The sequence below is a fragment of the Macaca fascicularis genome, chromosome 7 (assembly GCF_037993035.2).
Source record: "Macaca fascicularis isolate 582-1 chromosome 7, T2T-MFA8v1.1".
Lineage (NCBI taxonomy): Eukaryota > Metazoa > Chordata > Mammalia > Primates > Cercopithecidae > Macaca > Macaca fascicularis.
The window spans coordinates 67,540,000-67,567,330 of record NC_088381.1 but is presented as its reverse complement, the minus strand read 5'-3'; the positions used below and the strand labels follow the sequence as shown (position 1 = coordinate 67,567,330).

Genomic DNA, 27,331 nt, shown 5'->3' with positions numbered 1-27,331 from the left:
ATTTCTCATAATGGTTATTCTTTGTTATTACATTTTTATTGCTTTTATGAATGAGATATTTTTCTTTACATTTTCTTTTGGCCTATTGATGGTATAAATAAAGCTATTGCAACTTGCATTTTAACTTTATTGTTTATTCCCATATTAGCTCTCTGGTTAACTAAGAACCAGAAAGCCCAGGAATGGTTTTGCAGAAGGAAAGATTCAGTCTTAACCAGAAAGGGTTAACTTTCAGGGAACGTTTGGAGAAAACTTTGATGTTAACATCTGACCTAGCACAAATGAGTATGTTCATTGTATTATAATACTAATGATTATGATTCTTTTATTGTTGATTACTGAGGCAGTTGCTAATATGGATCATTATTGTGGCATCCTTATATAAGTATAGAAATTCAAGTTCACCCAGCAGATAAGGAGAGTTTAGTTCATGTCTAGTGTTAGTTTTGAGAGACTTCCAAGTATATCTGATAATCTAGTGGAGCATAATAACTTTTCCAGATTTTCTAAATATTACCTTAATATTCATTTTAATGTTAAAAGGAAAAGTAAATTAATGTTCTCCAACATCACTGGAAGGAAGTGATGTTCCAAAAATCAGAAAGTGAGAAAATATTGCATCTCCCAAAAATGTTGAAAATGCTCATTTGGATTAAAATCATCATAATGGTGTTAGAAAAATTAAATTAATGAAAATTACTCCTCTGTTCTTTTGTGAATTTATTGAGTTTGTCATTTACTAACTTTTTTAAATTTTGCTTTTAAGAAAATAGATGTTACCAATAAAGCTGTTGCAGAAATTCTTTCAAAAACCACTGAATATCTTCAGCCAAATCCAGGTAAAGTTGAAATATTCTCTTGTTCATTTGCTGTCACAGACCCTAATAATCCATGTTTGCTTGGTGTTTAGTTGACATAATGTAGAAACAATGTCATCTGTGTCCCAATAATGAAATTCAGTTTTTAAAGCTGAGTCTCCAGTGACCAAAGGTAGTTGCATTCAGTCCTATTGATGAGAAACAGAACAGCTATATTTGTGAACTTCAGTTGACGTCATCCGAATGGAATGCTGGTCGTAGCAACAAGGGAGCACTGAGCAAGGGTTTTTTTATGAGTTGCTTCAGAAAGCCACTAAACATTTGGCAAATATTTCCTTACTCCCTTATTTCCTCTTTATTCCTCTTCATAATTTTTTTAAAAAATTCTGCCCTTGTGTACCATATACATAGAGGTATATGTTAATTTGAAAGAGCTTTCTCTTCATGGCTTAAATGCTGGAGAAACAAGATGTAGTGAATACGAAAGACTGCATAAATCCAGTGTCACATCAGCTTCTCCACTGAAGGTCTGGGTTTCTAGGTCCCCAAGCAGCATCTATTGATGAGATTTTCCCAGGTTGTAAATTATAAGAACCAATAGAGGGCGCCCAAGCCTTGAATTCTGTGGATTTCTGAAGCCGCCTTTCCTTTTTAGGTATTTATTATTTGCGTGGAGTTCCTGTGATTCCCTTGACTGTAGGAATCAGCACAAACCTAACCATTTGAAAACTGAGAAAGTAAAAATTTAAGAATATAAATTTTATCAGATGTATCCAGGCAGGTCTAAAGTAGTTCTTTACCATTGTGTTGATAATAGCTTTTTTTTTTTTTTTTTTTTTTTTTTTTTTTTTTTTTTTTGAGACGGAGTCTCGCTCTGTCGCCCAGGCTGGAGTGCAGTGGCGCGATCTAGGCTCACTGCAAGCTCCGCCTCCTGGGTTTACGCCATTCTCCTGCCTCAGCCTCCTGAGTAGCTGGGACTACAGGCGCCCGCCACAGCGCCCGGCTAATTTTTTTTTGTATTTTTAGTAGAGACGGGGTTTCACCGTGGTCTCGATCTCCTGACCTTGTGATCCGCCCGCCTCGGCCTCCCAAAGTGCTGGGATTACAGGCGTGAGCCACCGCGCCCGGCCTGATAATAGCTTTGAAAACCGTAAAAATGTATCTTCTCCTCCCTGGCCACATGAGTGATTGAAATCAGCCCCACAGATTGCTTTTCCTGATATATCAGTCAACAAATATTTATTAAGTGCTTTCTCTGCACTAGAGGATTTTGGGGTGCTGGAATACACTATGAAATCAAACAAATGTTTCACCCTCAACCAGCTGACTCTTGAATGGGATAAGGAGGTGTTGGCCAACAATGAAAGTGTCCACTGGCTAGAGGTCTCTGGTTATTCCTAGAGAAGAGGCAGCCCTAGCAATCTCTTATCCAGTTTAATGGCTCTCACCCATATACCTGCTGCATCCCACACCCCACTCCAACAGCGGGAAAGATGGGCAGAGAGAGAGAGAAAGAGTGTGTGTGTGGTGTGTGGGAGTGAAGCCTTTGGGCCTGGGGACCTGGAGGATAAATGCTTTGAGGATAAATGTGAGGTTCAAAAGTCCAGCACTGGCCAGGCACAGTGGCTTATGCCAGTAATCCCAACGCTTTGGGAGGCCAAGACATAATGATTGCTTGAAGCCAAGAGTTCAAGACCAGCCTGGACAATGTAGCAAGACTCTATGTCTACAAAACATTTTCAAAATTAGCCAGATGTGGTAATGCGTCTGTAGTCCTATTTATTCAGGAGGCTGAGGTGGGAGGATCGCTTGAGCCCAGGAGTTTGTGGCCGCAGTGAGCCGTGATCATACCACTGCAGTACAGTACTGCAGTTTCAAAACAACAACAAAAAAGGCTAGCACTGTGAATGTCAGGTGAATGTAAGTGGCATTCACAGCTGGCACTGTGAATATCACTATTCACAGTGCGGTCTATTGCTGGAAATGTGGAATCTTAAGCTCAATCCAGACCGATGGGAATCACTCTACATTTTAACAAGATCCTTGGATTATTTACGTACACATTAAAAATTTGAGAAGCACTGATTTAACATACGTTAAAAATAAGTACAAAATTATTAAAGTAGGAAAAAAAATGTATCTCTTGACTACCTAAAAGTATCTCAAATACCACAAACTAGTATGTGATTCACTCTCTCACGTACAGGATGAAATCTCAAATCCTTAGCTTGGTCACATTTTCATAGTCACATCTTCAATCATAGTCACATTTTCCCATAGCTGTCTCCCACTTTGTCCTATATTAATATCTTTTTAGGTCAAACAAGCCTTCTCCTTGTCTACTGATTATGCCACAGTATTCCTTCTTCTACACGTTACTGACACTGTTCTCTGTACTATTCTCTGTACTTTCCATCTTTCTTCAGCATATTGCTGCCTTTCCCTTGCTCTGCACCACACGGGACTTTATTTTCATAATTACGTCCTGTATATTCTGCCTCCCAGTAGCTAGACTTTGAGCTCCTTCAGGGCAAAGGCTGTCTCTGGAGTCCCGGTAATGAGCACAGTGTGTTGTTGCACAGGGCCCAGTGCAACAATGAGTAAATACTCAGTGCCTGAGTCAGAGGAAGGAAAGGAAGGTAAGACGCAGTGATGCCCATCACCTCCCTAGGGAGCAGGGGCTGAGCTGCACCTTGGGACCAGCCACACAAGGCTAGCATTCACTAAGGGTGAGTGGTCTGTCTCCTCCTATGATTCTGCCTCCTAAACAGCAGCATCTGCCTCCCATAATACTGAGAATCATTAGGCTGAATCAGTCCTTGGGAGCACAATGTGTGTGTGTGTGTGTGTGTGTGCACGCGCGCGCGTGTGTGCGTGCGCATGTGGTGTGTGTTAATGACCGGTTGCTTGTTTGAAATATCCTCCTCGGCAATTCCATTTTTGTTTACATTTAAACAAAAGAAAAAGCATATCAGTGTCACACAGGTGTCAGTGTCTGACTTCACGTGTTAGCAGCTGCAAGCTTTCCAAAGGGTCTCACTCAAGGGGTGGTGCTCACAAAAGCCTGGTCACTATTATTTGAAGTCAGCAATGTGCGCCATCATTTCTTTTTTTTGAGACTTCAAAGTCTCTCTCTTGTCCCCCAGGCTGGAGTGCAATGGGGCGATCTTGGCTCACTGCAACCTCCGCCTCCCGGGTTCAAGTAATTCTCCTGCCTCAGCCTCCCGAGTAGCTAGGATTACAGGCATGTGCCACCATGCCTGGCTAATTTTTTGTATTTTTAGTAGAGATTGAGTTTCTTCATGTTGGTCAGGCTGGTCTTGAACTCCTGACCTCAGGTGATCCGCCCGCCTTGGCCTCCCAAAGTACTGGGATTACAGGTGTGAGCCACTGCGCCCAGCTGATGTGCGCCATCATTTCTGTGGTTCATCGTGGCTGTGGAACAGTGCGCTTAGCACCCACCTTTGTAAAGAACCTAGAAAATTAAGTGAGAAAATTAAATAGTTTACACACAATTGTTTCAGGCCTCAGGTCTCTGGCATTTTGTTTAAGGTGACCTCAATTTTGGCAGCTGCATTTATTAAATGCTATGTACCTGTCACTCCAACTTGTAACTTTAAAGAATTACAAATGACGATGTTTTTAAGCATACAGAGCTAAGCTAGGAATGCTGAACACTGTGTCAAAGATCCGAGGGCAGGTGAAGGCCACAGGATACCCGCAGACGGAAGGCTTGCTGGGGGACTGTATGCTGAAATACGGGAAGGAGCTTGGGGAAGACTCCACCTTTGGTGAGTTATTCCGAGATCACCTCAGGGAGCTGAGAACTCCTCCAGTATGGTTTTAGGTTATGCACAAACCCTTCAGTTTAACAACCTTTATTATTTTTCCATATTACCAAAGTAATACATGTTAATTGCAAGAGGTTTAGAAAACATAGGTAAGTAAAATAAAGAGAAATGCTAACATCACCCATAATCCCATACTCACTGATAGGCCCAGTTAAACTCTGTTGTGTGTCTTCTTCTTTTTTTTTTTTTTAGGAGACAAAGTCTATGCCCAGGCCGGAGTGCAGTGGCGCGATCTTGGCTCACTGCAACCTCTGCCTTCCAGGTTCAAACAATTCTCATGCCTCAGCCTCCCAAGTAGCTGGAATTATAGGCTCAAGCCACCATGCCTGGCTAATGTTTTGTATTTTTAATAGAGACAGGATTTCACCATGTTGACTGGCTGGTTTTGAACTCCTGACCTCAAGCGATCTGCCCACCTCGGCCTCCCAAACTGCTGGGATTACAGGAGTGAGCCACTGCACTCGGCTTGTTGTGTATCTGTTATGCCTTGTTTGTTCTTAAATGTGTTCATATGTACTTTTAAAAACCACACTAAGGCTATAGTACGTATACTCCTCGGTAACACTGACTATATAATGATCCATATCATAAAATAATTAATCTTCCATGATATTGTTTTTAATGGCTACATAATATTTCATGTATCATAGTTTGTTCAGTCAATCCCATTTACTAAATAAATGTTTCTTTATGTAAAAACATTTTACATAGCATTTACAATAACTGTTTTGGTAGGTAAATCTTTGGGGATATCCAAAATTATATTCTTTGACATAATTTAGATAACATTTCTAGTATAAAATTGCTGAGTCAAGGGTATGCTTCTTTCGGCCTGGTGCGGTGGCTCACGCCTGTAATCCCAGCACTTTGGGAGGACGAGGCGGGCAGATCACGAGGTCAGGAAATCAAGACCATCCTGGCTAATATAGTGAAACCCCGTCTCCACTAAAAATACAAAAAAAATTAGCCAGCGTGGTGGTGGGCACCTGTAGTCCCAGCTACTTGGGAGGCTGAGGTAGGAGAATGACGTGAACCTGGGAGATGGAGATTGTAGTGAGCCGAGATCACGCCACTGTACTCCAGCCTGGACGACAAAGTGAGACTCCCTCTCAAAAAAAAAAAAAAAAAAAAAAAAAGGCTATGCTTATTTTTCAGGTTTTGAAAGCATAGTCCCAACCTACCTTCAGAAGGGTTACACCCATTTGACACTGTTGCCAGGAGTGAGTGAGGGTGTTTCCCTACACAGTTCCTAACCCTAGAGGTTATCTTTTTAATTTACTTTTAAATGACTGATCATTTGATATGTAGTATACAAAAATGATATCTCATTGCTGTTTTAGCTCCATCTTTTGGATCACGTGTGAGGTGGAATTTTTATTTGTGTTTGTCATTATTTTTGTGAATTGTGTGTTTGTGTCCTTGGCCTGCTTTTGCGTTAGGAGGTCCATTTTCCCCCCTCCTGTCTCATGAGCTCTTTAAATGGTCAGGATATTTGCTCATTGGCTGTCTTGTATGTTGATGAAATTTTGTCCCAGGTAAGCATTTACCTTCGGACCTTGTGTATGAAGGTCATTTCAATGGAGAGATATTTTTGTTTTTTATTTAGTGAAGCTCTTTAGTCTTCTTATATGGTTTCTAGCTTTTTGGAATCATGTTTGGACAATCTTTTTCATCCCACTCCCTGGCAAATGATATACATATTTATTTATACTTGTTTTTGAATTCTATATTTTCTTTTCTTGCCTTTAAATTTCCAAGCTCCTGCATTTATTGGAGCTACAGTGCAATAGGGTTCTAATTTTGTTTTCTAACAAATAAATAGCTGTTTCAGTACTTTATTGAAAAGTCCAACTTTCTCCTGATGATTTGAAATGATTCTTTTGTTATAGACTAATTTTTATAAGTTGTTTGTTTATGGTCTTTCTCTTCTGTTTCTTGATCTGTATCCTGTTTTGATTCAGTGTCATATTGTTTTAAGTATTAAAGTTTTAAAACATACTTTAATATATTTTACTAAAAATTTATCTAGGTATTGTATTGTAAAAAGTTTACGGACACACTTACTGGTTTTATTTTTCCAGGTGAAACTTAAGTACCTCTTATTTAAAAAAGTCATTACATTTTGATTGAGATTCATTTAAATTAATAAATTAAATTGAGGATTAATTGGATTTAATATACTAAGTATTCCAAAAGAATTTGGCATAGTTGCTATTCATGTAGTGGTAACAAGGCAGGAGATGGAAGTTGAGAAATCAAATATTTGGCCACAGTAATCATTCTAGGAAATTGAAGGAAATATCTTTTGAAAAAAATGTTAAAACTCAAGCATTAAAACATGAATTAATTAGTGACAAAGGGTAGCATTATTCCTCAGAGCAGTATAATGTGAATTTTATTTTCTTCTAAGGGCCAATGGGGACAAGATGGCCTCTTACTCTGAAGGCACATCAGTGAAGGGAGCAGGTGAAACTGCCAGGCAGGCCCTGACATCCAAGGACACTCCTGCCGTGCATCTGGCCTTGGTGACAGCCAGACAATTTGGTAGCTTCCCATGTGCCCAGCAACCTAAAGAAACTTGGGGTAAGGAAGAGAGCTGATGTCAGCAGGGCGTCAGGAACAGATGGATTTCTGCTGTTCCAAGGAAGAGGCTGTGCCGTTGGATGTTTTCTTTTGGGGGGGCCACATGCTGGGACTTCCTACAGTGCAGAAACCTCAGTGGGTGGAGGCTGAGCCCCACACCCGTGGAATTGGACGGCGCCAGTCTCAGGCAAGGAGAGGGAATGTCGATTCCAGGGAGGTGGCGGCCCATGTTCAGAGCATCATCTTTGGAGTCTCCAACGTATTTGAAAATGTTTCTGTCAAGGTGAAATGAGCTGACATTGTGAGGCACTGGCACTGGTGGCAGAGGGGCTGGGTGTGGGGTCAGTATATGGTGACCATTTCTATCACCCAAATGGGACACTGATATTTCTCACCATTTGGGCAGGAAATAGTCCACAGGCTAGGAAGGGATATTTCATCTTCATTTAGGAATTATTTAGACACACTTTGGAGAGTTGAGCTAAGGAAATTTAGCTTCCAAGGAGGAATGAAGCTACCACTGGGTCCGTGTAGAGTCCTGGGAAGCCTTAGTTTAGAGTCATGGTTCCTACTTCTGTTTTGCAAGGTCCTATCTAGTATCTTTCTGTTTATTTTTTTATTTTTTTTATTTTAAGGGAGGTGAGGAACATGTTGCCATCTCTGTTTTACAGGTGAATAAGTTGTCCATGCCCTCGCCTGGTGGGTGAAACAACTCAAAGGTCAGACTTAGGCTGGGCTTTACAGTCTTCTTTAAGCCTAGGAATTGAGCAACCCCAATCTCCATCTTTTTACAAGATCAATTTGGAAAAACTCAAATATAGGAAAAATAGTTCATTCTAGTGCAGCATTTCCCAGGGATGTTTTCTAGAGACCCTGCAGCCCTCATTGTACAGAGAACTAGAGGGCACGTGGTCTGCAATAATATGGCAAATTACTGCCGATTAACTGGACTGAGATACCACACTGTAATCCAGGAAAAACTACCTGTCACTACCCAAGCCAGGAAGTCTGGCCTGGGCTCTAGTGCACCAGCAGACCCCCACCCCACCCTGCTGACAGGATGTCCCATGTGACACCAGCAGGCTTTCTTTGACATCAGAGAGGGCAGGGAGCCTTAGAACCTTCTAGAAGGATACAGGGAGTAGCCTTGAGAAGATCCCACAGCTAGAAGCTGAGATGTTTTATTGGTTTATTTCTATTGTAATTTTTACTGGTTAACAGCCCCATGAGTGAATCCTTTCATTGTTTACAAGGAGATTTTATTCTTAAGCTTCTAAGGAACCCTCCGTGCCAGATTCCCAAATTACCAGTTTTTTTAAAAGGATCTTTATCCCCATCTAGTGGCCCAAATGGTAAGTACTTCGGTCTGCTAGCCTCAGTTGTATTTTCTGTGGTGGTGAAAGTGCAGAACATAGAGAGGAAAATGCAGAAAATAGGAAGCCTTGCTTTTTCTTTTTCATTCTGTTCCAGGATTCAGAGGTCCTGGAGCAAGGACCTTGCTACACCATCATCCACAAACTTTTGGTAAAGAATGAAATAAATAGCACTGTTAAACCTGGAGTAGTCTCCCAAAGAACCTTTTGTATTTATGTTTTCTATTCAAGGCAATGCATTGATAGAAGTTGGTGAATCCATGAAGCTAATGGCTGAGGTGAAAGACTCTCTTGATATTAATGTAAAGCAAACTTTTATTGATCCACTTCAGTTACTACAAGATAAAGATTTAAAAGAGATTGGGGTAAGTCTTCCAGGCTATAAATATACCTGTTGCTACTTAAGATGCTGTTTATATTTAAAATCATTAGAATGTTTCAGCAGGGACTCACTGAAAGCATCATCTTATGATGCTTGTGGGTAGGGTAAAAATAACCCAGTTCTATTTTCCTGGGCTCACTGGGAAAGAGTGCCAGGATCTATCTGCCCTGGAGATGAAGCAGGATAATGGGAGGGAATGTAAGCATGTTCTTTCAGCTGGAAATTCTGTATCTAGTTGAAGCCAGCTCAAAGCCAGGCTAAAAATCCATATTTCTGCAGCCATTTATCACATAACAAAGTAATTACATAACTTTGTAGTGCATTTCTTATTATCAAAATCATACCATAGTTGCATATTTTGATGCATTGCCCTGGTGGTCATTATTTTCCATTACTTCTCAAGAAAATCAACACCTAGAGACTGAATTTTTCATTTGGAAAACTGTTAAAAATGATATGCATAGGAATTTTCAGGTACCTGGAGATAATTGCATGCCACTTGCATGGTGGCATTTTTGTAGATGTGGGAAAACAGCCCCGAGACTTCTACCCCACCAGGGACTTCTACTCTGGAGGTACAAGCACGTTCTTATGGATATGTACAGAAGATGTTCCTCCGGGTACCTTCGAGCATGATCTCAACTTGGAGGTCATTTGAACCTTGGGCATATCCTGTTTTCCCTTCTTCAGACCTATTGATTCTCGAAGTGTGGTCCCTGGACCAGCAACATCAGCATCACTTGTGAGAAATGCAAATTCTTGGGCCCCATCCCTTACCTCCTGAATCAGAAATCTTGGGGGTGAAGCCCAGCAAGTCTGTGTTTTATAAAGTCCTCCAGGTAATTCTGATGCATACTAATGTTCAAAAACCACCGTTCTAGCCCATTTTTTCCAGAACCCGAGGGGGAAGTGTGAACCCCCACTGGTCTAGCCTGTGTGACAGAGATGAGGCTGATGGGATGTGTGAGCTTGGGTGGCCTTCCCTGCTTGGACCGTGGGCCTTGAGATGGCTTCATATTCCAGGGGCCAGAGAAGGAACTGATGAATGTCAGATTATTGGTTCTTCCTTTGTTCATTCGTTGATGTATTTATTCATCCATCAACTGTGTATAGAGGGCCTGCTGTGCCTTGCCACTGTGGTGGGCAGTGGCCATATGTGGCTAACCAAGACCTGGTGCATGCCCTCGTGAAACTCACAGGTGTAGGGTAGAGAGACAAGTCAACAGATATCATGCACTTTGACAGTTGTTGGAGAGATTAGCCCAGGGACATGAAGGAGAGGCACCTCCCTCAGCCTGGCTGGGTCAGAGAAGGCTTCCCAGAGGAGGAGAAGCTGGCTATGCAGACTGGGAGACTCAGGTGGGCAAAATATCCAGCACAAGCTGACCAGAGGGCCAGGGCTGTGAGAGCAGGCAGGCTCGGGAACCTCGATTGTGTGGTATGGCCAGGGGATAGGGTGTGTAGGGAGAGAGGTGCTATGGAGGGAGGAAAGACTGAGAGTCACGGAAAGCCCTGGATGCCTGTCCAGGCATTGCATTTAGAGTTTCTGCTGAAAGCAAAGGGTATGAGGGAGAATTCAGGAAGTCTGAGTGAGAAATGAAAGCACCCATTCAGGAGCTCCCTAAACATCCCACTCCCCACCTGCACAGCCCTTGGCCCCGTCATGCATACCATCCTCTTCTTCCATCTCAGGGGAAACATGTTCCTGTTGCTGTCAAGCCAGGGACATGTTTGTTGCTCTCAAGTCCTCTACTGGGCCGCCGGGTTTGTCATCTCTCACTTCCTCGGGGCCGTTGTGACATCCATCGTCCTCTCTGCTGTACCTTCATTCTTTCCCTTTCTATCTGTTGGCTTCTTCCTGTTAACATTTACGCACATCAGTACAGCTGCCCTTGACCCCTGGCGTCACATCTCGCTCCCTCCTGTCCATTCTCTAGCCCACAGCAAGGGCATCCTTCCTGAGCTGCAAACCTTCCTGGCTGCCCACCGGAGGTGGGGTGAAGATACAGCCCCTCAGCCCTTCACAGCCTGGCCCCTCCTTTCCTCTGTGGCCTTATTGCCACCCCTTCCCCATGTGAACTCTGTCCAGCCTCACTGAATCATTTCCAGCTCCCTGGTGACATTTTGCTTTGTGCTTTCTCGCTATTTGCTGTCTTTGTCCTTTCACCCCATCTCCTGGCTGTGTCACCTCACCCCTCAGCTCGGATGTGCTTTCCTTTGGGAAGCTGTTTGTTCTTTTGCTAGACTCTGTGGGGTACCCCTTCTGTGCCCCTGTGCCATGAGCACTGTTGCTTACCTTCTGCTCATATTGAGCAGTCCATTCCTTGGGGTGAGGGATCGTGGTTTGTTCCCTGTAGTCACAAGCCTGCCACATGGTTTGTGCTCACACACATTATTTTATTTTTTATTTCTTTTGAGACAGAGTCTCGCTCTGTTGCCCAGGCTGGAGTGCAGTGGCATGATCTCGGCTCACTGCAAGCTCCACCTCTCGGGTTCACGCCATTCTCCTGTCTCAGCCTCCTGAGTAGCGGGGACTACAGGCGCCCGCCACCACGCCTGGCTAATTTTTTTGTATTTTAGTAAAGACGGGGTTTCACCATGTCAGCCAGGATGGTCTCGATCTCCTGACCTCGTGATCCGCCTGCCTCAGCCTCCCAAAGTGCTGGGATTACAGGTGTGAGCCACTGCGCCTGGCCTATTTTATTTTTTTTTATTTTAATTTTTGTGGGTACTTAGTAGGTGTATATGTTGGTTGGGTACAGGAGATGTTTTTCCAAATTATTTTTGAATGGTTGATTCTAGAGAAGTGACAGTCTGGGTTCTGGGGATGCCAAAACATCTCCCCCAAATGCACAGCTGTAAAACCAAATGTCTCCTTTGCTGACATATAGCAAGTTTTATTTCTTCTTGTGCGGTCATCATGGAGGAAGGTCATATGAAAAGTCAGCATTGCTCCTCCACCTGGCCAACCACAGACACATATGTGGTCCTGAGTAGTAAGTGGGTGAAATGTGTAAAATACACTTATTCTGAAATGTTGCAGTTCCCTATGCAAAAAAATAATTTTCTAAATGCCATTTTGTTACTCAGGTGCTGTTTGATATAGAACTGTAAATCTAAACTTAAATTATGTGGATGATGGAAAGTTAAGAGTCCAAGGTTTAGGAAGCCTTTCACAGTCTCGCCTATGCTCCATGTCGCTCAGAAATCAGGGGTTGGGAGCCTGTTCATTTGACATATGACTGACTTTCAGGTGTTCATGTAGAGGTACAGAGGGATTAGGGACCAGCCTAAAGTCACAGCATAGGAGACAGATGCTTCTGACTCTCTGGGTGCTCTTTTCACCGAGTCATGAAAGTTAGAAGCAGTGCTTCCTGCTAAAATGAATAGTGCAAGCTATCCTCGTGCTTCAGTGGGATGATCAGTTTCTACATACACTTTCGATACCCAGTGTCTGATTTCTGAGGATTATAGCCATAAACTCTCCAGGGACCCCTCCCTTGTCCTGTATAGCTCTCCCACTCGACACTGTTCTGACACGGGGTCTCTCTGCTTGGACACAAACTATGATGGGAAACCTGCTACACAAGGCAGCCTGTTCCATGAGTAGACAGTTCTGTTAGATTTTGTTAAAGGGGTTATAATATTGTTTAGAGTTTTTCCCATTTCAGAGGTTGTCTGTGAATCTCTCTCCTTTGCATTCATTAACAGCATTTTATACAACTTATTTCTTGATTGTTTGGGAACTTTATGGAGATCCATTAATATTCTAAGGGATTGTAGAAGTTTGTGATTTTATAGTCTACTACTTAGTCAGGCGTTGACAATAGTGCCAAAAGAAATGTTCCTACTATGTTTTGTTTGGTTAACCTGGTTAGAAATTATCTGGACATTAAGAAGGCTGAAGTGAGGGATCGTATAAAGAACATTGGAAAAGAATATCTGAGCATGGCTACTGCATCTTTATGTTCCATACAGACACTCATTTATTCTATCACCTATCTGTCCATTCATTCATTCATTCATTCCACAAATATTCCTTGAGCACCTGAAGTGAGGAGAGCCTCCATCAGGTGCTGAGGTGCTCCCAACAGCAGTGTAAGGTGGGTTCCTGCCCTCTGGAATCTAGGCCGAGAAAAAGCAATGACCATTTTAATAGAAATAATTTTTTTGTGCCACGTTTTGAATGTAGCGCCTCTCTGAGGGACTCCCTTCTCTTTTTTTAGCATCACCTGAAAAAGCTGGAAGGCCGCCGCCTGGATTACGATTATAAAAAGAAACGAGTAGGTAAGATACCAGACGAAGAAGTCAGACAAGCGGTAGAAAAATTTGAAGAGTCAAAGGAGTTGGCTGAAAGAAGCATGTTTAATTTTTTAGAAAATGATGTAAGTATTTAAACCAAACAGGAGATTTTAATGTAAATGAATGAAACATTGAATATATGACTATGACCAGCATGTTGAAAAGCTCTAAAGCAGGGGTGCCCAATCTTTTGTCTTTCCTGGGCCACACATAAAATACCCTAACAATAGCTGATGAGCTTAAAAAAAATCGCAAAAAAAAAACTCCATAATTTTTTTTTTTTTTTGAGACAGAGTCTTGCTCTGTCACCAGGCTGGAGTGCAGTGGCACCATCTTGGCTCACTACAACCTCCGCCTCCTGGGTTCAAGCAATTCTCATGCCTCAGCCTTCTGAGTAGTCGGGATTACAGCCACGCGCCACCACACCCAGCTAATTTTTATATTTTTAGTAGAGATGGGGTTTCACCATGTTGGCCAGAAGGGTCTTGATCTCCTGACCTAGTGATCTGCCCACCTCGGCCTCTCAAAGTGCTGGGATTAAAGGTGTGAGCCACTACGCCTGTCCAATCTCATAATGTTTTAAGAAAGTTTATGAATTTGTGTTGGGCCACATTCAAACCCATCCTGGGCCACATGCAGCCTGTGGGCCACAGGTTGGACAAACGTGCTCTAAAGCCTTAGCTGTTATGCAGGTTTCCAGAATTTTCTCCTATGTCCTGCCTCAGAGATTGCTTCAGACATCCAGCAAGCCCTGACTCACATACTTTTTTGGAGACAGGGTCTCACTCTGTTGCCCAGGCTGGAGTGCAGTGGCATGATTGTGACTCACTGCAGCCTCGACTTCCCAGGCTCAAGTGATCCTCCCACCTCAGCCTTGTGGATAGCTGGGACCACAGGCATGCCACCAAACCCGGATAATTTTTTGTCAAGATGGGAGTTTTGCCATGTTGCCCAGGCTGGTCATGAACTCTTGGGCTCAAGGCATCTACCTGCCTCAGCCTCCCAAAGTGCTGGGATTACAGGTGTGAGCCACCATGCCTAGTCCCTGGCTCAGTATCTTAAATCTTGAGGAGTCCTGTTTATCCCAGGATTGCTTCAGAGGTTGTCTCTGAAGATTGCGAAGTAGACTGACTTTTGTATGTGAGGCCATAGCATTTGTGGTTTCACAGGAGAATGAAAAGTCCAGGTCAGGTGGTAATTTGCCATTTTGCTAAGACTGAAAAGTACTTGGCAAGGCAGATGTTTAAGAGAGAGCAGCTCTGTTAGCTGGTGGAGGGGGTGGGGGAGAGCTGCTGTCATCCCCCAGCTCTCTGATGCCTTTACCTGTCATAGCCCACATTCAAGGCACCTAAATTTTTCAGCTGTTCCGTAGTGGTGCTTGTGGGCTCGGGAATTGTGAAGGTCTTGGATCTTATCCCTCAGAAGTACCAATCTTCTATTGTAGTGTGGTTCCTGCCATTTGCTTTGATTTTATTTGTCCAAGTAAAGTCAAATGAAATGGAATTAAGGAGGATGGTGACTCCTGACCAGGCAACACGCAGCTGGGGGTGGCCTTCCTGCTCGGCCTTGGGTTTAAGGGGCCATTGGCACTTTGACTGCCTGAGTGGAAGAGGTGTCAGCCACCTGCCTCCCTCCTGAGTCCCTGCCCTCAGCCTGGCCTCAGCAATGCCAGGAGCTGTCTCAGCCCCAGTATTAGCATGGGACCTAATTGTTAAGTTTTTAAACCTGTGGGAACAAGTCAGGAGGTTTATTTATCCTCAAGACCATGCTGTACTTATAACAGTTTATTTAAAGGTACACTGAGGTCTTACTTCTTTTGAGACAAGTCAAAATGCATTGAGCACCTTTTATTTACCATGGTGATATGTGGAGGGATTGTGTCCAATACTGACAAGACATTCATCCTGGAGAATGAATTCTCCCAACTGGAGATGCCAATTTGAAATTTCCCATGGCCATTAAACCACTGAGGCCTGAAAAGTACTCTACTGTGTTTCTCCTTTTAATTTTTTTTTTAGGAGGAGGGGGAATAGGAGGAGGTGTGACAGTTTGGTATCTCTGTTTTTCTTTAAATATATGAATTTCCTCTTGAAATTGTCCCTAAGCAACAGCCATTTTGTTTTGTTTCAGATTGCCGTATTGTTTTGAAGTCTTTATAAAATGTAATTTGAAGTGTGACATGTATCAGATACTCTTTGAGGGGCCATATGGAATGTTGCCCTGCTGGCTCCAGGCCCATTCATGGCTTAAACTCTGAGATTGTGTCTTGTGTCCGATGTGCTGTCTGACCCATTTGTGCCGTTTATTACCCATGCGGGAACCACGATGATGGGTTTTCGCAAAGTGCTCCGTGAGGGAAGCCTGTCTTAGCCACGCTGGCCTTAGCAGTTGACTCAAGAGACCTTAGTTTTCCCCCTCAGTGTCAGTCAAAAGTCAAAAAGGATCCCTTCATTATAAAAGCTCAATCAGTTGTCCATGTTTTGACAGTGACACATATTCTGTCTGTCACAGATGGGTTAAGCCCTCCCACCCTGCCCCGGCAGAAGTAAGAGCTGGTTCCTAGCCCAAGCTCCGCAGGGGCCCTGGTGCTGGCCTTGCTCCGGCCTGGTTGTCATGTTTCCTCCAAGGCTTCCTGTGGGAAATTGACCTGTGGGTGAGTGGAGGTTTCCCCTGTTCAGCTCTGGGGAGTCGGGGCTGCTCCCTCAGCCTGGATCCTGGGGTCTTCACCTTCACAAGGAGGGGTTTTCTGGCTTCTACTTCTGCCACTGAGGTGGGAGGAGACCAGTGTTATGAAATGGAGAGGGACCGCCCAGGCTGCCTGGAAACTAGGCTCTTTCCTTCCTCCCTTCTCCCTCCCTCCTGCTGTCTGTAGCTGCAGTGGCTACTAGGGGTGCCCTGGCTGCTGGTTCTTGCGGTAATGGTGGTGATAGTGATGGTGATGATGATGATGACAATGACAACAGCTACCATTCACTGACACCCCATGATAAAGAGGCTAAGGGGGTACTGTTGATGGTCCCTGTCATGGCGCCCTTGCATTTACCTTTTCCCCTACCCAGGTTTATAGCTGAGGAGACTCAGAAGTGATTGTGTAGGCTTCAGAAGCCCATCTTACTCTCTTCTTGGGGTAAACAACATTAGATCAGAGGGCACCACCTCAGTCTTTCCCATGTCAGTGTGTCTGTGCCATAGCCAGGTGGTCTGACTGTCCTCTCCTGTTGACCAGGCAAGGTAGAGAAAAATCTCCTCCGGGTCACTCCTTGGACCTGACATGCAAATGCCAATACTGCCGGGTGCTTGGGGATAAACAGAGAATGTGACTTGCTGGGAGAAAGACAAAATGCCAATACATGGTGGATGGGGCGTACTTGAATCCTTGGCCCTGCATTTGATCCATCTCCAACAACCAGGCCAGAGCCGGTGGCTCTGCAGCCCATGGGACTCTGGCTTCCTGCTCCCTCTGAGTCACCACCCGCACGTCCAACCTTGGTCACTCAACCTCTTGTTGCGATGTTGCTTCCTTTCCTGTGGGGAAGTCCTGCATGAGGAGCTGTGCTTCAGGGTGGTGGGGGAGGGCTGGATTTCCTGGCAGAAACTAAAGATGGCTGGGACCTGTTCTAATCGCCATGTCAAACACAGTGGGTCTTCGGGTGCTGCTGCCTGATGGATTGGACGGTGTTTCCACTTGATCCGGTACCTGCTGGAGACAAGGTGTACAAACTGTCAAATAAGCGGCTGCAAGGGAAGCCTGGTGGCAGGCAGCGGAGGCCCTGACACTTCCTCCAGACACAAGTAGAACATGCTTCTGTTACTGTGGGGATATCACAGTATCAGATATCTGTGGGGATATCAGTCCCAGCCATTCACCCTTTGGATTCTGACCAATGGAGGAAGTGACAAAAAAAGCCAGATTGGAATCAAGGGACATCTCTTTAACTGATGAGAACACTTGAAAGTTGTAAAATACAGACCTCCTGGTCAACTTTGCTGAAGGACATGGCCTGGACTTAAAGTCCCGATGACACTTTCTCCTCCTTGCACCTTCTTCGGTGGATGACAGCCAGCTCTAGGGGAGAGCCAGCCTGTCCTAGGTGGTGACCTAGACACAGCCTGAGACGCTGAAGCTGGGTGAGTGGGAGCCTTGCTGGCCGCAACCCTGCAGAGCCAGTGACTGAGGCAGAGCAACCCATCCTACTAACTAGGGAGCATCCCCAGCCTCATCCATGAGAGGAGGAGGAGGAGGAGGAGGAGGGCCTGGTGAGAAGACTTAGAAGCATTCACTCCAAAGAGAAAGTGAATAAGCAGAGAAAAGCGAATGAAGGGAAATCCTCTGAGATGGGTGTGCTTGGTGCTCTGGTGCTACCTGCCCATCTCTGTTTGGCACTGACCATTCAAAGACCGAAATCTCACCCTGGGGGAAGAGCTGGTGCCTTCTCTAGCCCTCATGTCTCTTCGTCCTGCCTTAGACACAATAAAAGCTTCACTGGGGAATGCCTCAAAAGAAACTGTTTGCCAAAGCTCTGTCTGATGTGAGGAGAACCCTGACTGGAGTTAACAGACTTGGTCTTTCCTGGGTCTCCAGATGTAATACTTCCTAGGGTTTTCTGGCCAACAGGCCATTTGCAGGGATTTCCAGGGTGTGGTCTTTCATCTGTCCTCACCTCTGCATTCTCCCAACTGAGAAACAAACCGGGGGAGCCACATAGGATCACATGCCAGCCCCTTGCTCAGAGAGCAGGGCTCTCTAGAAAGCCATGTTGGAAGGGGCAGCTTGGGCCTGGGTCCACAGTAGAAGTCCAGTGAGCTATTCCTGGCCTGAAGTCTAGACCTTGGAGCCCCTGCAGGGAGAGCGGGTGCAGAGACCACAAAGCCAAATGACACATGATCTTGTGGCCACTTCACAAACCCACTTTCTTGAGAAATCCGGAGCCCACAGCCAGACCCCTACTGCCTTTCCTTGCAGTGTCCAGATACCCTGGTTATTAGGGCCAAGTGGGTGCCACTCCTGCAATCTCACCAGTTAGATAAATCACCAAAGGAAGGGGAGGTGGAGAGATATGATGTGCTCACTCTAACATTCCTAAGCAGAAGTTGTATCTATTTTCTTATCTATTTTTGGCAGAACTGGGAATGGGAGAATGAAGAAGAGTCTCCTTTGGCCCCACAATGTAGCCTTTGGTTGTGTTGTGAGTGGCAGCTGGATTGGAGACATTGAGCATTTCTTCACATTTTGCCTGAGGCTGAACAGCATCATTATTCTATAGGCAATGATGCAAGCCAGGAGGTGTTTTGGTTCTCCAACTTTCCAGGGATCCAGGAGGGGCAGTCCCATGACTAATTTCTCACCAGGCCAAGTTGGGCCTGGCAGGGTCCTGAGAGGTACCCAGGGCAGCCCTCCTCTTGGAGAAAAGTGTGGGAAAGTCAGCAGACTGGTTACCAGCCTTCATTGCCATTTCTTGGGAACAGTATATCACCCATAGGTTTGTTAACACACTATCACCTTTTCTGTCTTTGCAGAGAAGTTTATTCCTCACAACTTACCATTAGCAAATGTAGGTCTTTGACATTAGCAGAAATCAGAGATTATTCCATAGAAGATGCTTATTTCAGTCCAGTGAGTAAAGGCACCTGCAGTCCTGGCTCTCTTGGTATACATTCCCCAGCTACAGGACCCTCCCTCCATCCATGGGTTTAGACCCATGGAATTACTAGATTCCAGATTCCTGGGGTCTTTCCATTGGTCTAGGGTAGCATTTTCCAAAATCCATCCCATGGGATGTTAGTGTGTTTTGCATTAATAATGTCTCTGTGGTCAAACACGTTTGGGAAACCCTGGGTTAAATAAAACTAAACAGAATTTCTTTATCACAAGACTTTTCGGAGTCTTTATTTGATAGTAAGAAAGATTAATTCCTAAGAGAAAATACAGTTGGCAGTTTACCAAACTTATTTGACCACAGAATTCTGTCACATTATTATGTTATTACTAATGTTTCAGAGACTGTAATGTGTGGAATAAGATACATTAGGAGGTACTGAACTCATAGAAAGCATATCCAGCAAGGAGTGTGATACCTGAATTCTGTTTCCAGTTTTGCTTCTGCTAAGCCTCTGGGAAAATCATTTCACCTGACTGGTATCAGGCAAATTAACAACTGCATTTGAGAAATTCTTTAAAAGGATATCAGTGGAGAATAAAAGTGTAAGGGATTATTATCCATGTTATTAATTTAATTGCCTTACTCAAACTTTTCTCAGAAACTCTGAATAAAGGCTTTTGCCCCATTGGAAAATGCATCAGTTTATAACCAGACTGCAAAATTCATGAGAAATTTTCCATAGCTTCTCTGAGGAATCCACAGAGAGTGGAGGTCTTTGATATGATAGAGCAAGAAATTACTGGTATTATTACACTGTAAATTGAAGATGACCTGTATGGGAAATGTGCCTTTTCAGTTGTTAAAGAGAATGACTTGTCGTCTTTTGAAGATGTATACTTCTTTATTCATGCTTGCCAAACACACTTGCAGACCCCAGGTGTCTGGACAGGCATCAGCTGCTCACATCACAGTTCTCTCTCTGTCCTTGCCATGGGCTGCAGGGTGTGCTACTCTCTGCTTACTCACCCGGCTGCTCACCAAGTCCCCTGGTAAGTGATTGCTAAAGGGTCAGAGGAGAGTTCCCAGCCCTGCTCCTTCTGGCCACCCCAGTTTCCATAGTCCTCTTGCAGAGTTGACCTAAGACAGTCTTTGTTACAATATGCAGTCCTTTGAGCCATTCTTCCTTTGGGTACAGCCTAAGCCCTTTGCAGTTGGCCCTGAAGGCCAGGCTAATGGCTCAGATCTTATGCAAGTGTCCCTGAGGTTTCCACAACTCCTAGAAACTTCTAGTATCCTTAGTCCACTGTAGTTGGGGACATCTATTCTCTGTTTCCATCCTCAGGACTAAAGTACTCCCAACGGCCATACATGCTGCTAATTATCCATTAGTTTCCAGCTAAAGAGAGGTTTGGAGTGAAATGTATCCACAGGGGACACATGTGTGTCACTTGTGGATTGTACATTGTGTGTAGTCTACCATGGGAGATAAATTGAGTTAATTCCTGTTTTGGGGTTATCCCTCAGAAGAGAGTGAGAAGCCCTGGGATACAGCCAAGCCAACAGTGAAGTCCCCAGGCCCAGTCACGATGGGTCCATTACCCCCTGAGTTTGGTTCCTATGTGTCTCCAGGCAACAACTCCCATCACCATGAATGGGGGACCCTGGGCAGCACTAATCTCATTGTTAGGTTTTTGCGTAGTTTGAGGATGGGCTAAAATAGCTCTGTATCAGTTTCCTGTTGGGGCCATAACAAATGACCACAAACTGTAGCTTAAAGCAGCACACATTTATTGTCTTCCAGCCTAGAGTCCTAAAATAAAGGTGTGGGTAGGGCCACGTTTGTTCTGGAGGCTCTGGAGGAAGAAGCTGCTTCTTTGCCTTTTCCAGCTTCTACAGGCCACTTGCATTTCTTGGCTCATTCTTCGCTTCCTCCCTCTTCACAGCCAGTGGCACAGCATCTTCACATACCTCATTCTGACCTCTGCTTCCATTGGCACATCTTCTCTGACCTTGGCACTCCTGTCTCCCTCTTAAAGGACCTCATGATTACGTTGAGCCATTCAGATGTTCCAAAATAATCTCCTCATGTTAAGATCCTTAACTCAATCATAACTGCAAAGTCCCTTTTGCTATGTGAAGTAACATATTTGCAGGTTTGGGGAATTAAGATTTGGACATCTTTTCAGGCTCCGTGATTCTGTCTACCTCAGGCCCCCTCTGGTTTTATGGTTCTGTGCATCTCCCAGGTAGCTTCACAGCCCTCACTTCACACATTTGTCAGCCACCAAGGCCTGTGCCTCCTTGACCTTTAACCTACGTGGAAGTCTGCTTGCATTATGAGTTTCTCACTTCAAACATCAGCTGAGTGTGAGCCCATCTGTAGGAGCTAGAGTGCTTCATTTTCAGAAAAGGGAGTGGATTCTCTGGAAATCCAGTTCCTCGGCATATATTATGTGAACATTTTTATGGGTGAGGTCACACTTTGCTCTGAATAGATGGCACCAGCAAAGTGTCAGCCCAGGTCTCAACCTAGAAGTAGAATTAAGCCTTTCTTCCCATCCCAGGTGACTTTCTCTGATTCCACAGATGGACTGCTAAAATTCCAACAATGGAAGAAATGTTTTACCTTTTGGTCAGGTTTTGGCTCTTGCTAGGCCTGAGTTTATTGCTTTATCTTGGTTCTGCCTGTCTAGGTATTTATTTCTAATCGTTGTTTGGGAAGCTCTATCCACCTGTGTTGGTCCCCGTGGTCCCCAGCACACATCTCAATGCTCATGATCTGGGGGACAGCTGGAAGCTTCCATTTTTTTCAAGGAGGAAAATAATCTACTCGTAGCACACCTGGTCTTCACAGTCAACAAGAGACTTACAGCCTAGTAGCCACCCCTTCAAGACTTGTACTGAGCACCTACTAGGTGCAGGCATTGGGCAGTGCTGCCATTATTTCCCAAGGTTTAAGGGCTTTCAGGATTCATTTCCTTCCCAGAGTCAGCCACCCAATGAGCAGTTACAAATGCATCTCTAGATTACATCACCTTGTGTTTTAGCCACGACAGAGAGGATAGCTCGTAATCCCTTTGCCCCCTTCCCATTCCCCAACCTCAAATATGTTTCAAGAAATACTCATTTAGTTATCTTTCACGATTTCTTTAAAAATTATAAAATACAAGCATTTTATAAAGTGGGTAATAAGACAGGACAAATAAATTTTACTAAAGGCAGAGAGGCATGGCATAGATTTTACCAAGCACACCACTCTAGCACTGTAAGGAAGAAAAATTGTTTCTATAATAAATTCTACTCTGTGCTAGGCCATGGCCCTGGACTTATTTAAAAGTATGTGTAAAAGCCAAAGACGTGAAATTTAAGAAATCCTTAGGATTTGGTAGGGGCCAGGCTGTCTTTGTTTTGTTTATTGGGTTTTTGGAAATTTAAGGCTAGGCTTGTTGCTTTTCCAGCCACAGAGCATGGTAAAGTAAATGAAACTCGACAGGATTTCATTGTTCGGATGCTGATCGCAGCTTGGCACACATGGAGTTCCATGTATACCTTACATGCATATTGAGCCCGTGTTTAAAATAGTATAAGTGGGTATGAAAAATTTAAGTACAGGCAACTAAAGAATGATTTGCAACTACAAATGAAAGTAGCTTGGATCTTTGAAGGCTGCCAAGTCCATGATTGGTTAGGCAGGGTGAGATTGTGTGAATGAATCAGCAGGCAGACTTTGCCCTAAAGCTGAGTAGAAAATGAAGTATGGAAATGATGCATAGGCTTTGGGGAAACCTGCGAAGTGTAGGATTGATTTTGATTTGTGTCTTTGTCCAGCTCTATAGTTGATTGGATTCTTGCTGGGGGAGGCCCATCACCTCAACCCTCTGGGGCTTGCCTCTGGGGCTTCCAGAAATAAGCTTAATCTCTTTCCTGTAGCAGCCCCTCAGACACGTGGGGGAGCAGGAAAGCTCTCAGGCCCTCCTCAGATTGCTCTTCCTCAAATTATACAGCCCCATATCATCCAGGTTTTTATTATAAGACACAGCTTTAAAAAATTCATTGTAAGTTAGTCATTAATTTCATGAATGTCTTGATTTGTGGGAAACAGAGATGCCAGTGTCTTTATAGTTCATTCCCTTTAGCTCTATGTTTCAGGGAAAATATATTGAGTGGATAGCAACAAAAAGCGTATAGGGGACAGGGAAATCGCCCCCATTCACATATTGCTCCCAGCCCCCTTTCTTATGTGTTTCATTTACAGTTCTTAACTGTTTAATTTACTTAATGTCTTGATTTGGCTTAGCTAGAAAGTGCGTGTAGAGACACTTGACTAAGTAGGCAGTTCCTTTGCTAAATGTTGGCTTCATTTATAACTGGAAGAGCTTTATCTCTCTGTTTTCAGATCCATGAGCTTTATAGCATAGAAAATCTCCTGAGAAAAATCATCATCTAATTGGAAAAACAGGCATTTTATTGAGTTAAATCAAATTCATAATCACAAATAATTTTGAACATGTTTTTCCAGCATTTATAGCTCCATACCATGACCTATATGATTATTATACAGAGCTCCTAGATGAAATTAAATGAAATGGACCAGAGCCGAGGCAGACGCTGGCCTTCCCTGCAAAGCTGGGTCTTTGTTGCTGGTCTCCTCTCTTTCTGGACATTACATAGGTTCTGGCCTCCATGGAGTAATTTTCCACTTCTGCTGCAGGTAGAACAAGTCAGCCAGTTGGCCGTGTTCATAGAGGCAGCATTAGACTATCACAAACAGTCCACAGAGATTCTGCAGGAGCTGCAGAGCAAGCTACAGATGCGGTAAGCGCCTCCACGTTTCTTACAAGCCAAGGGCTGCGGAGGTAACATCTATTGAAATCCATGTGTCTATCTCTCCATCTCTCCATCTCCCCTTTCCCCCACCTCATTCTGTTCTGAATTTTCTTTCACCGGCTTTCATGGTTGGATGTGGGATGGGACTGAGATAATAAGTACTGGCTTTGGCCAATAGGGTAGAACTGGGAAAAGGGACCTGGCAGCTTTTCTCCTTTTTCTTTTCATTAAATCCCTTTTTTGGTGACCTGTGTTTAGGGCAACTAACCAAAGTTGCTCTCCCACCTGGGACATCAACTCCTACAGAACTACCCTGGCTTCACTGCTGATTTGATGAGAGTTTAGCTCTCCATTCACAAAGAGTTGGAAAACATCCAGAGCTATGGAAAAAAGTGAGATGCTCTATGGAACATATGTAAATATCTGTTTTTTAAAAAAAGATAATGTTTTCACTTCACCAATACGAATTTCAGGCTATGTTCATATTATTGACTGGTATTGAAAGAGTCAAAATATTGACAAATTTGAGGCTGTGTTCATAATATTGACAGGTATTGAAAGAGTCAAAAATATTTTCTGAACAATCAAAGAAAGGTTTCTGTGTTCCTTGTGACTTTAATAATAGATGTAGTCTATACTTTTCTGAAAATTAGTAATATCATATCCTGTTTGCATGGCAACCCTACTTATTAGAATATTGGGTTAAAAATACCCTGTTTTTAAACTAGATTTGATAACAGAAAATTGTTTTACACAGGATGGTAATGCATAAATTTCGAGGGATTTTTACTTAAATCAGTGACATAGTTACACAGGGAAGACAAAGATGTGTTAAGTCCCTGAAACATCCACTTCTGCAGGCAGATAGTTTACCTATTACTCACAGGAGTGTATTTTCATAATTCTATTGTAATCTATAAGAGTAGAGTGAGGGAGAAGGCAGCTCCCATCACTGGATGCTGGCTGCGTCCCAGGCACTTGCTGGATGCCTCAGAGACTTGATGAAGAAAATTAGTCTTTGTTTTTGAGATGAAGTCGTGCTCTGTTGCTCAGGCTGGAGTTCAGTGGTGCGATCTCAACTCACTGCAACCTCCGCTTACTGCAACCTCTGCCTTCCGGGTTCAAGAGATTCTCCTGTCTAAGCCTCCCGAGTAGCTGGGATTACAGGCGCCCACCACCATGCCTGGCTAATTTTTGTATTTTTAGTAGAGATGGGCTTTCGCCATGTTGGCCAGACTGCTCTTGAACTCCTGACCTCAGGTGATCTGCCTGCTTTGGCCTCCCAAAGTGCTAGGATTACAGGCATGAGCCACCATGCCTGGCCCAATTAGTCTTCTTCAAGATGAATTTCACTCACAAGCTCAAATAGAGAGTTGAAAAGCTACATTTGTGATATCACCTCCATCACTTTCGGCTACTCAAGAGTCAGTGTGTAAAAATCATCCCTTTCATGACCACTGGCTGTAACCTAAGTTCCTATACTCAACAAGGCAGAGAGAATGTGTGTTTGGAAAGCTTTCAACATCAGATTGTCTGGCTCATCTTATGATGTGTGTTACAGAATATCAGCTGCATCCAGTGTCCCCAGACGAGAATACAAGCCAAGGCCTGTGAAAAGGAGTGCTAGTGAGCTCAATGGGGTTTCCACCACCTCTGTAGTGAAGACGACAGGTAAGTTTACCATTCTAATATGCTAAGTGTGCCTTTAGTAAAGCACTTCTAGAAACACACACTTACGCTTGTTTCTGGGTCAGTGAATACACACAGACCCTGGATATCTTTCTTTGGTTGTTTGGTAAGTTCCCTTTTCCCCTAAAAGTGCCCCTTTTTTTCTGTTCCCTGGGGAAGAATTCTATCACTTATATAATGTGGCATTTAGAACCTTGGCCATAGAACCATTATTGCTACATCATCCTTTATTTTTTTAACTCTTTGAAAATATTTTCTTAATTTATTTTTAAGTTGAAATTAGCATTTTTGAGCAACTGTTATATGCTAGATACTATCTTAAGTGCTGCATCATTATTTTTTATTAAACAAGTGACGCAAATGTGTCTTTTAGTAAAATAATCAAACAAAAAAATTGGTAAAATAGTCACACAGAAAAAAGATTTAATGGTGTAAGTCATTCTATAGTCTCTTGTGATTACCCACACTATCCCAGTTCACTTCCTAGATGTAGCCACTGTTAAAAATTTGGTATAACTATTGTCATATCTATTGATGTACATAGATATGCACATAAATACAGCGTTTTGGATTTTTTTCTGTTTTTTCTTTTTTTCTTTTTTGAGACAAGGTCTCCAGGCTGTAGTGCAATGGCATGAACATGGCTCAGTGCAGCCTTGACCTCCTGGGCTCAGGTAATGCTCCTGCCTCAGCCTCCCATGTAGCTGGAGCTACAGGCATATGTGACCCTGCCAGGCTAATTTTTTTCTTTTTTGTAGAGACAAGGTCTCACTTTGTTGCCCAGGCTGGTCTGCAACTCCTGGGCTCAAGCAATCCTTCCGCCTCAGCCTTCTGAAGTGCTGGGATTACAGGCATGAGCCACTGTACCCAGCCTTGTTGCTGTTTTTTAAATGCGAGATTATACTAGGCATATTGTTCGGCAGTTTTCTTTTTAAAATGTATCACTGTTTCTTGGAGTTATTTCCATATCATGCATATAGATCTATCCCACTGTTTTAACAGCTTCATAGTTTTCTATTATACCATTTCCCTATTAGTGGACATTAAGGTTTTTTCCAGTTATCCACTGTGCTGGCTATGCTACTATGAAAGCATGAACACCTGCTTCTCCACACCCATGCCAGTAGACTTCCATTTCTGCCAAGCACTCATGAGAAAAAAATGGTATCCCGTCTTAATTTGCATTGCCATGATTATTAGTGAGGGTGAACTTTCTTTTCTGTATTTTAATTTGTATTTCCTTGTGTCTGAATTGTCTGTTTATGTCATTTATTTGTGTTTTTTGGGGGTAGTTTGCTTTATCTTGTTGTTTTATAGGAGTTCTTTCCATATGGGAATATTAATAATTTTTTTCCCAATTTGTCATTTATCTTTAAACTTTGCTTATGGAGTGCCTTGTCTCTTTGTTGCTTTTGCCGTTGTTTGCTTTGTTTAGTTTTTCTTCCAGTATACAGAAGCTTTTATTTTGATGTAGTCAAATGTATCTGTGTTTTGCTTACGACTTTTACATTTTGTGCCCTGTCATGATTACATTTTGTGCCCTGTTGTGAAAAGTCTTCTTATCCCTGGAGTTACTTTTCTATAGTTTTCTACTACTTTGAATAATCTTTTCTTAATATTTAGATCTTTATCATGAGGATTTCTTTTTGTAAATGAAAAGAAATTCCCAAACTATCTTTCAGAGTTGTGCTACTGTTTCACATCCCCACCAGCAATGCATTAGTGATCCAGTTTCTCCACATCTCTGCCAGCATTTGGTGTTGTCACTATTTTTTATTTTAGCCACTTTGATAGGTGTGTAGTGAATCTTATTGTGGGTTTAATTTGCATTTCCTTAGTGATTAATAATGTTGAATATCTTTTCATGTGTTTATTTGCCATCTGTGTATCCTCTTTGGTGAAATGT

The 27,331-nt window shown here is 43.3% G+C and overlaps 1 protein-coding gene across 14 annotated transcripts in view; it reads left to right on the top strand.

The window, feature by feature from the left end:
• SH3GL3 (SH3 domain containing GRB2 like 3, endophilin A3) overlaps nt 1-27,331 on the top strand; it is a 166,865-nt gene that overhangs the window by 111,543 nt on the left and 27,991 nt on the right. For 3 of the 14 annotated variants that reach the window (XR_012415264.1, XM_065548303.1, XM_073996536.1), the window contains exons 3-8: nt 767-839; nt 4,473-4,609; nt 8,857-8,990; nt 13,234-13,392; nt 23,621-23,724; nt 25,298-25,407. Coding sequence is in view for 11 of the 14 variants with exons in the window: in XM_065548303.1 (XP_065404375.1) it covers nt 4,486-4,609; nt 8,857-8,990; nt 13,234-13,392; nt 23,621-23,724; nt 25,298-25,407 (631 nt within the window). In the remaining 3 variants the exon portion in view is untranslated. Of the gene's footprint in view, nt 1-766; nt 840-4,465; nt 4,610-7,079; nt 7,253-8,856; nt 8,991-13,233; nt 13,393-23,620; nt 23,725-25,297; nt 25,408-27,331 lie in introns of all 14 variants that reach the window. The other 11 variants (XR_012415263.1, XM_073996533.1, XM_073996534.1 and 8 more) reach the window with 7 other exon arrangements.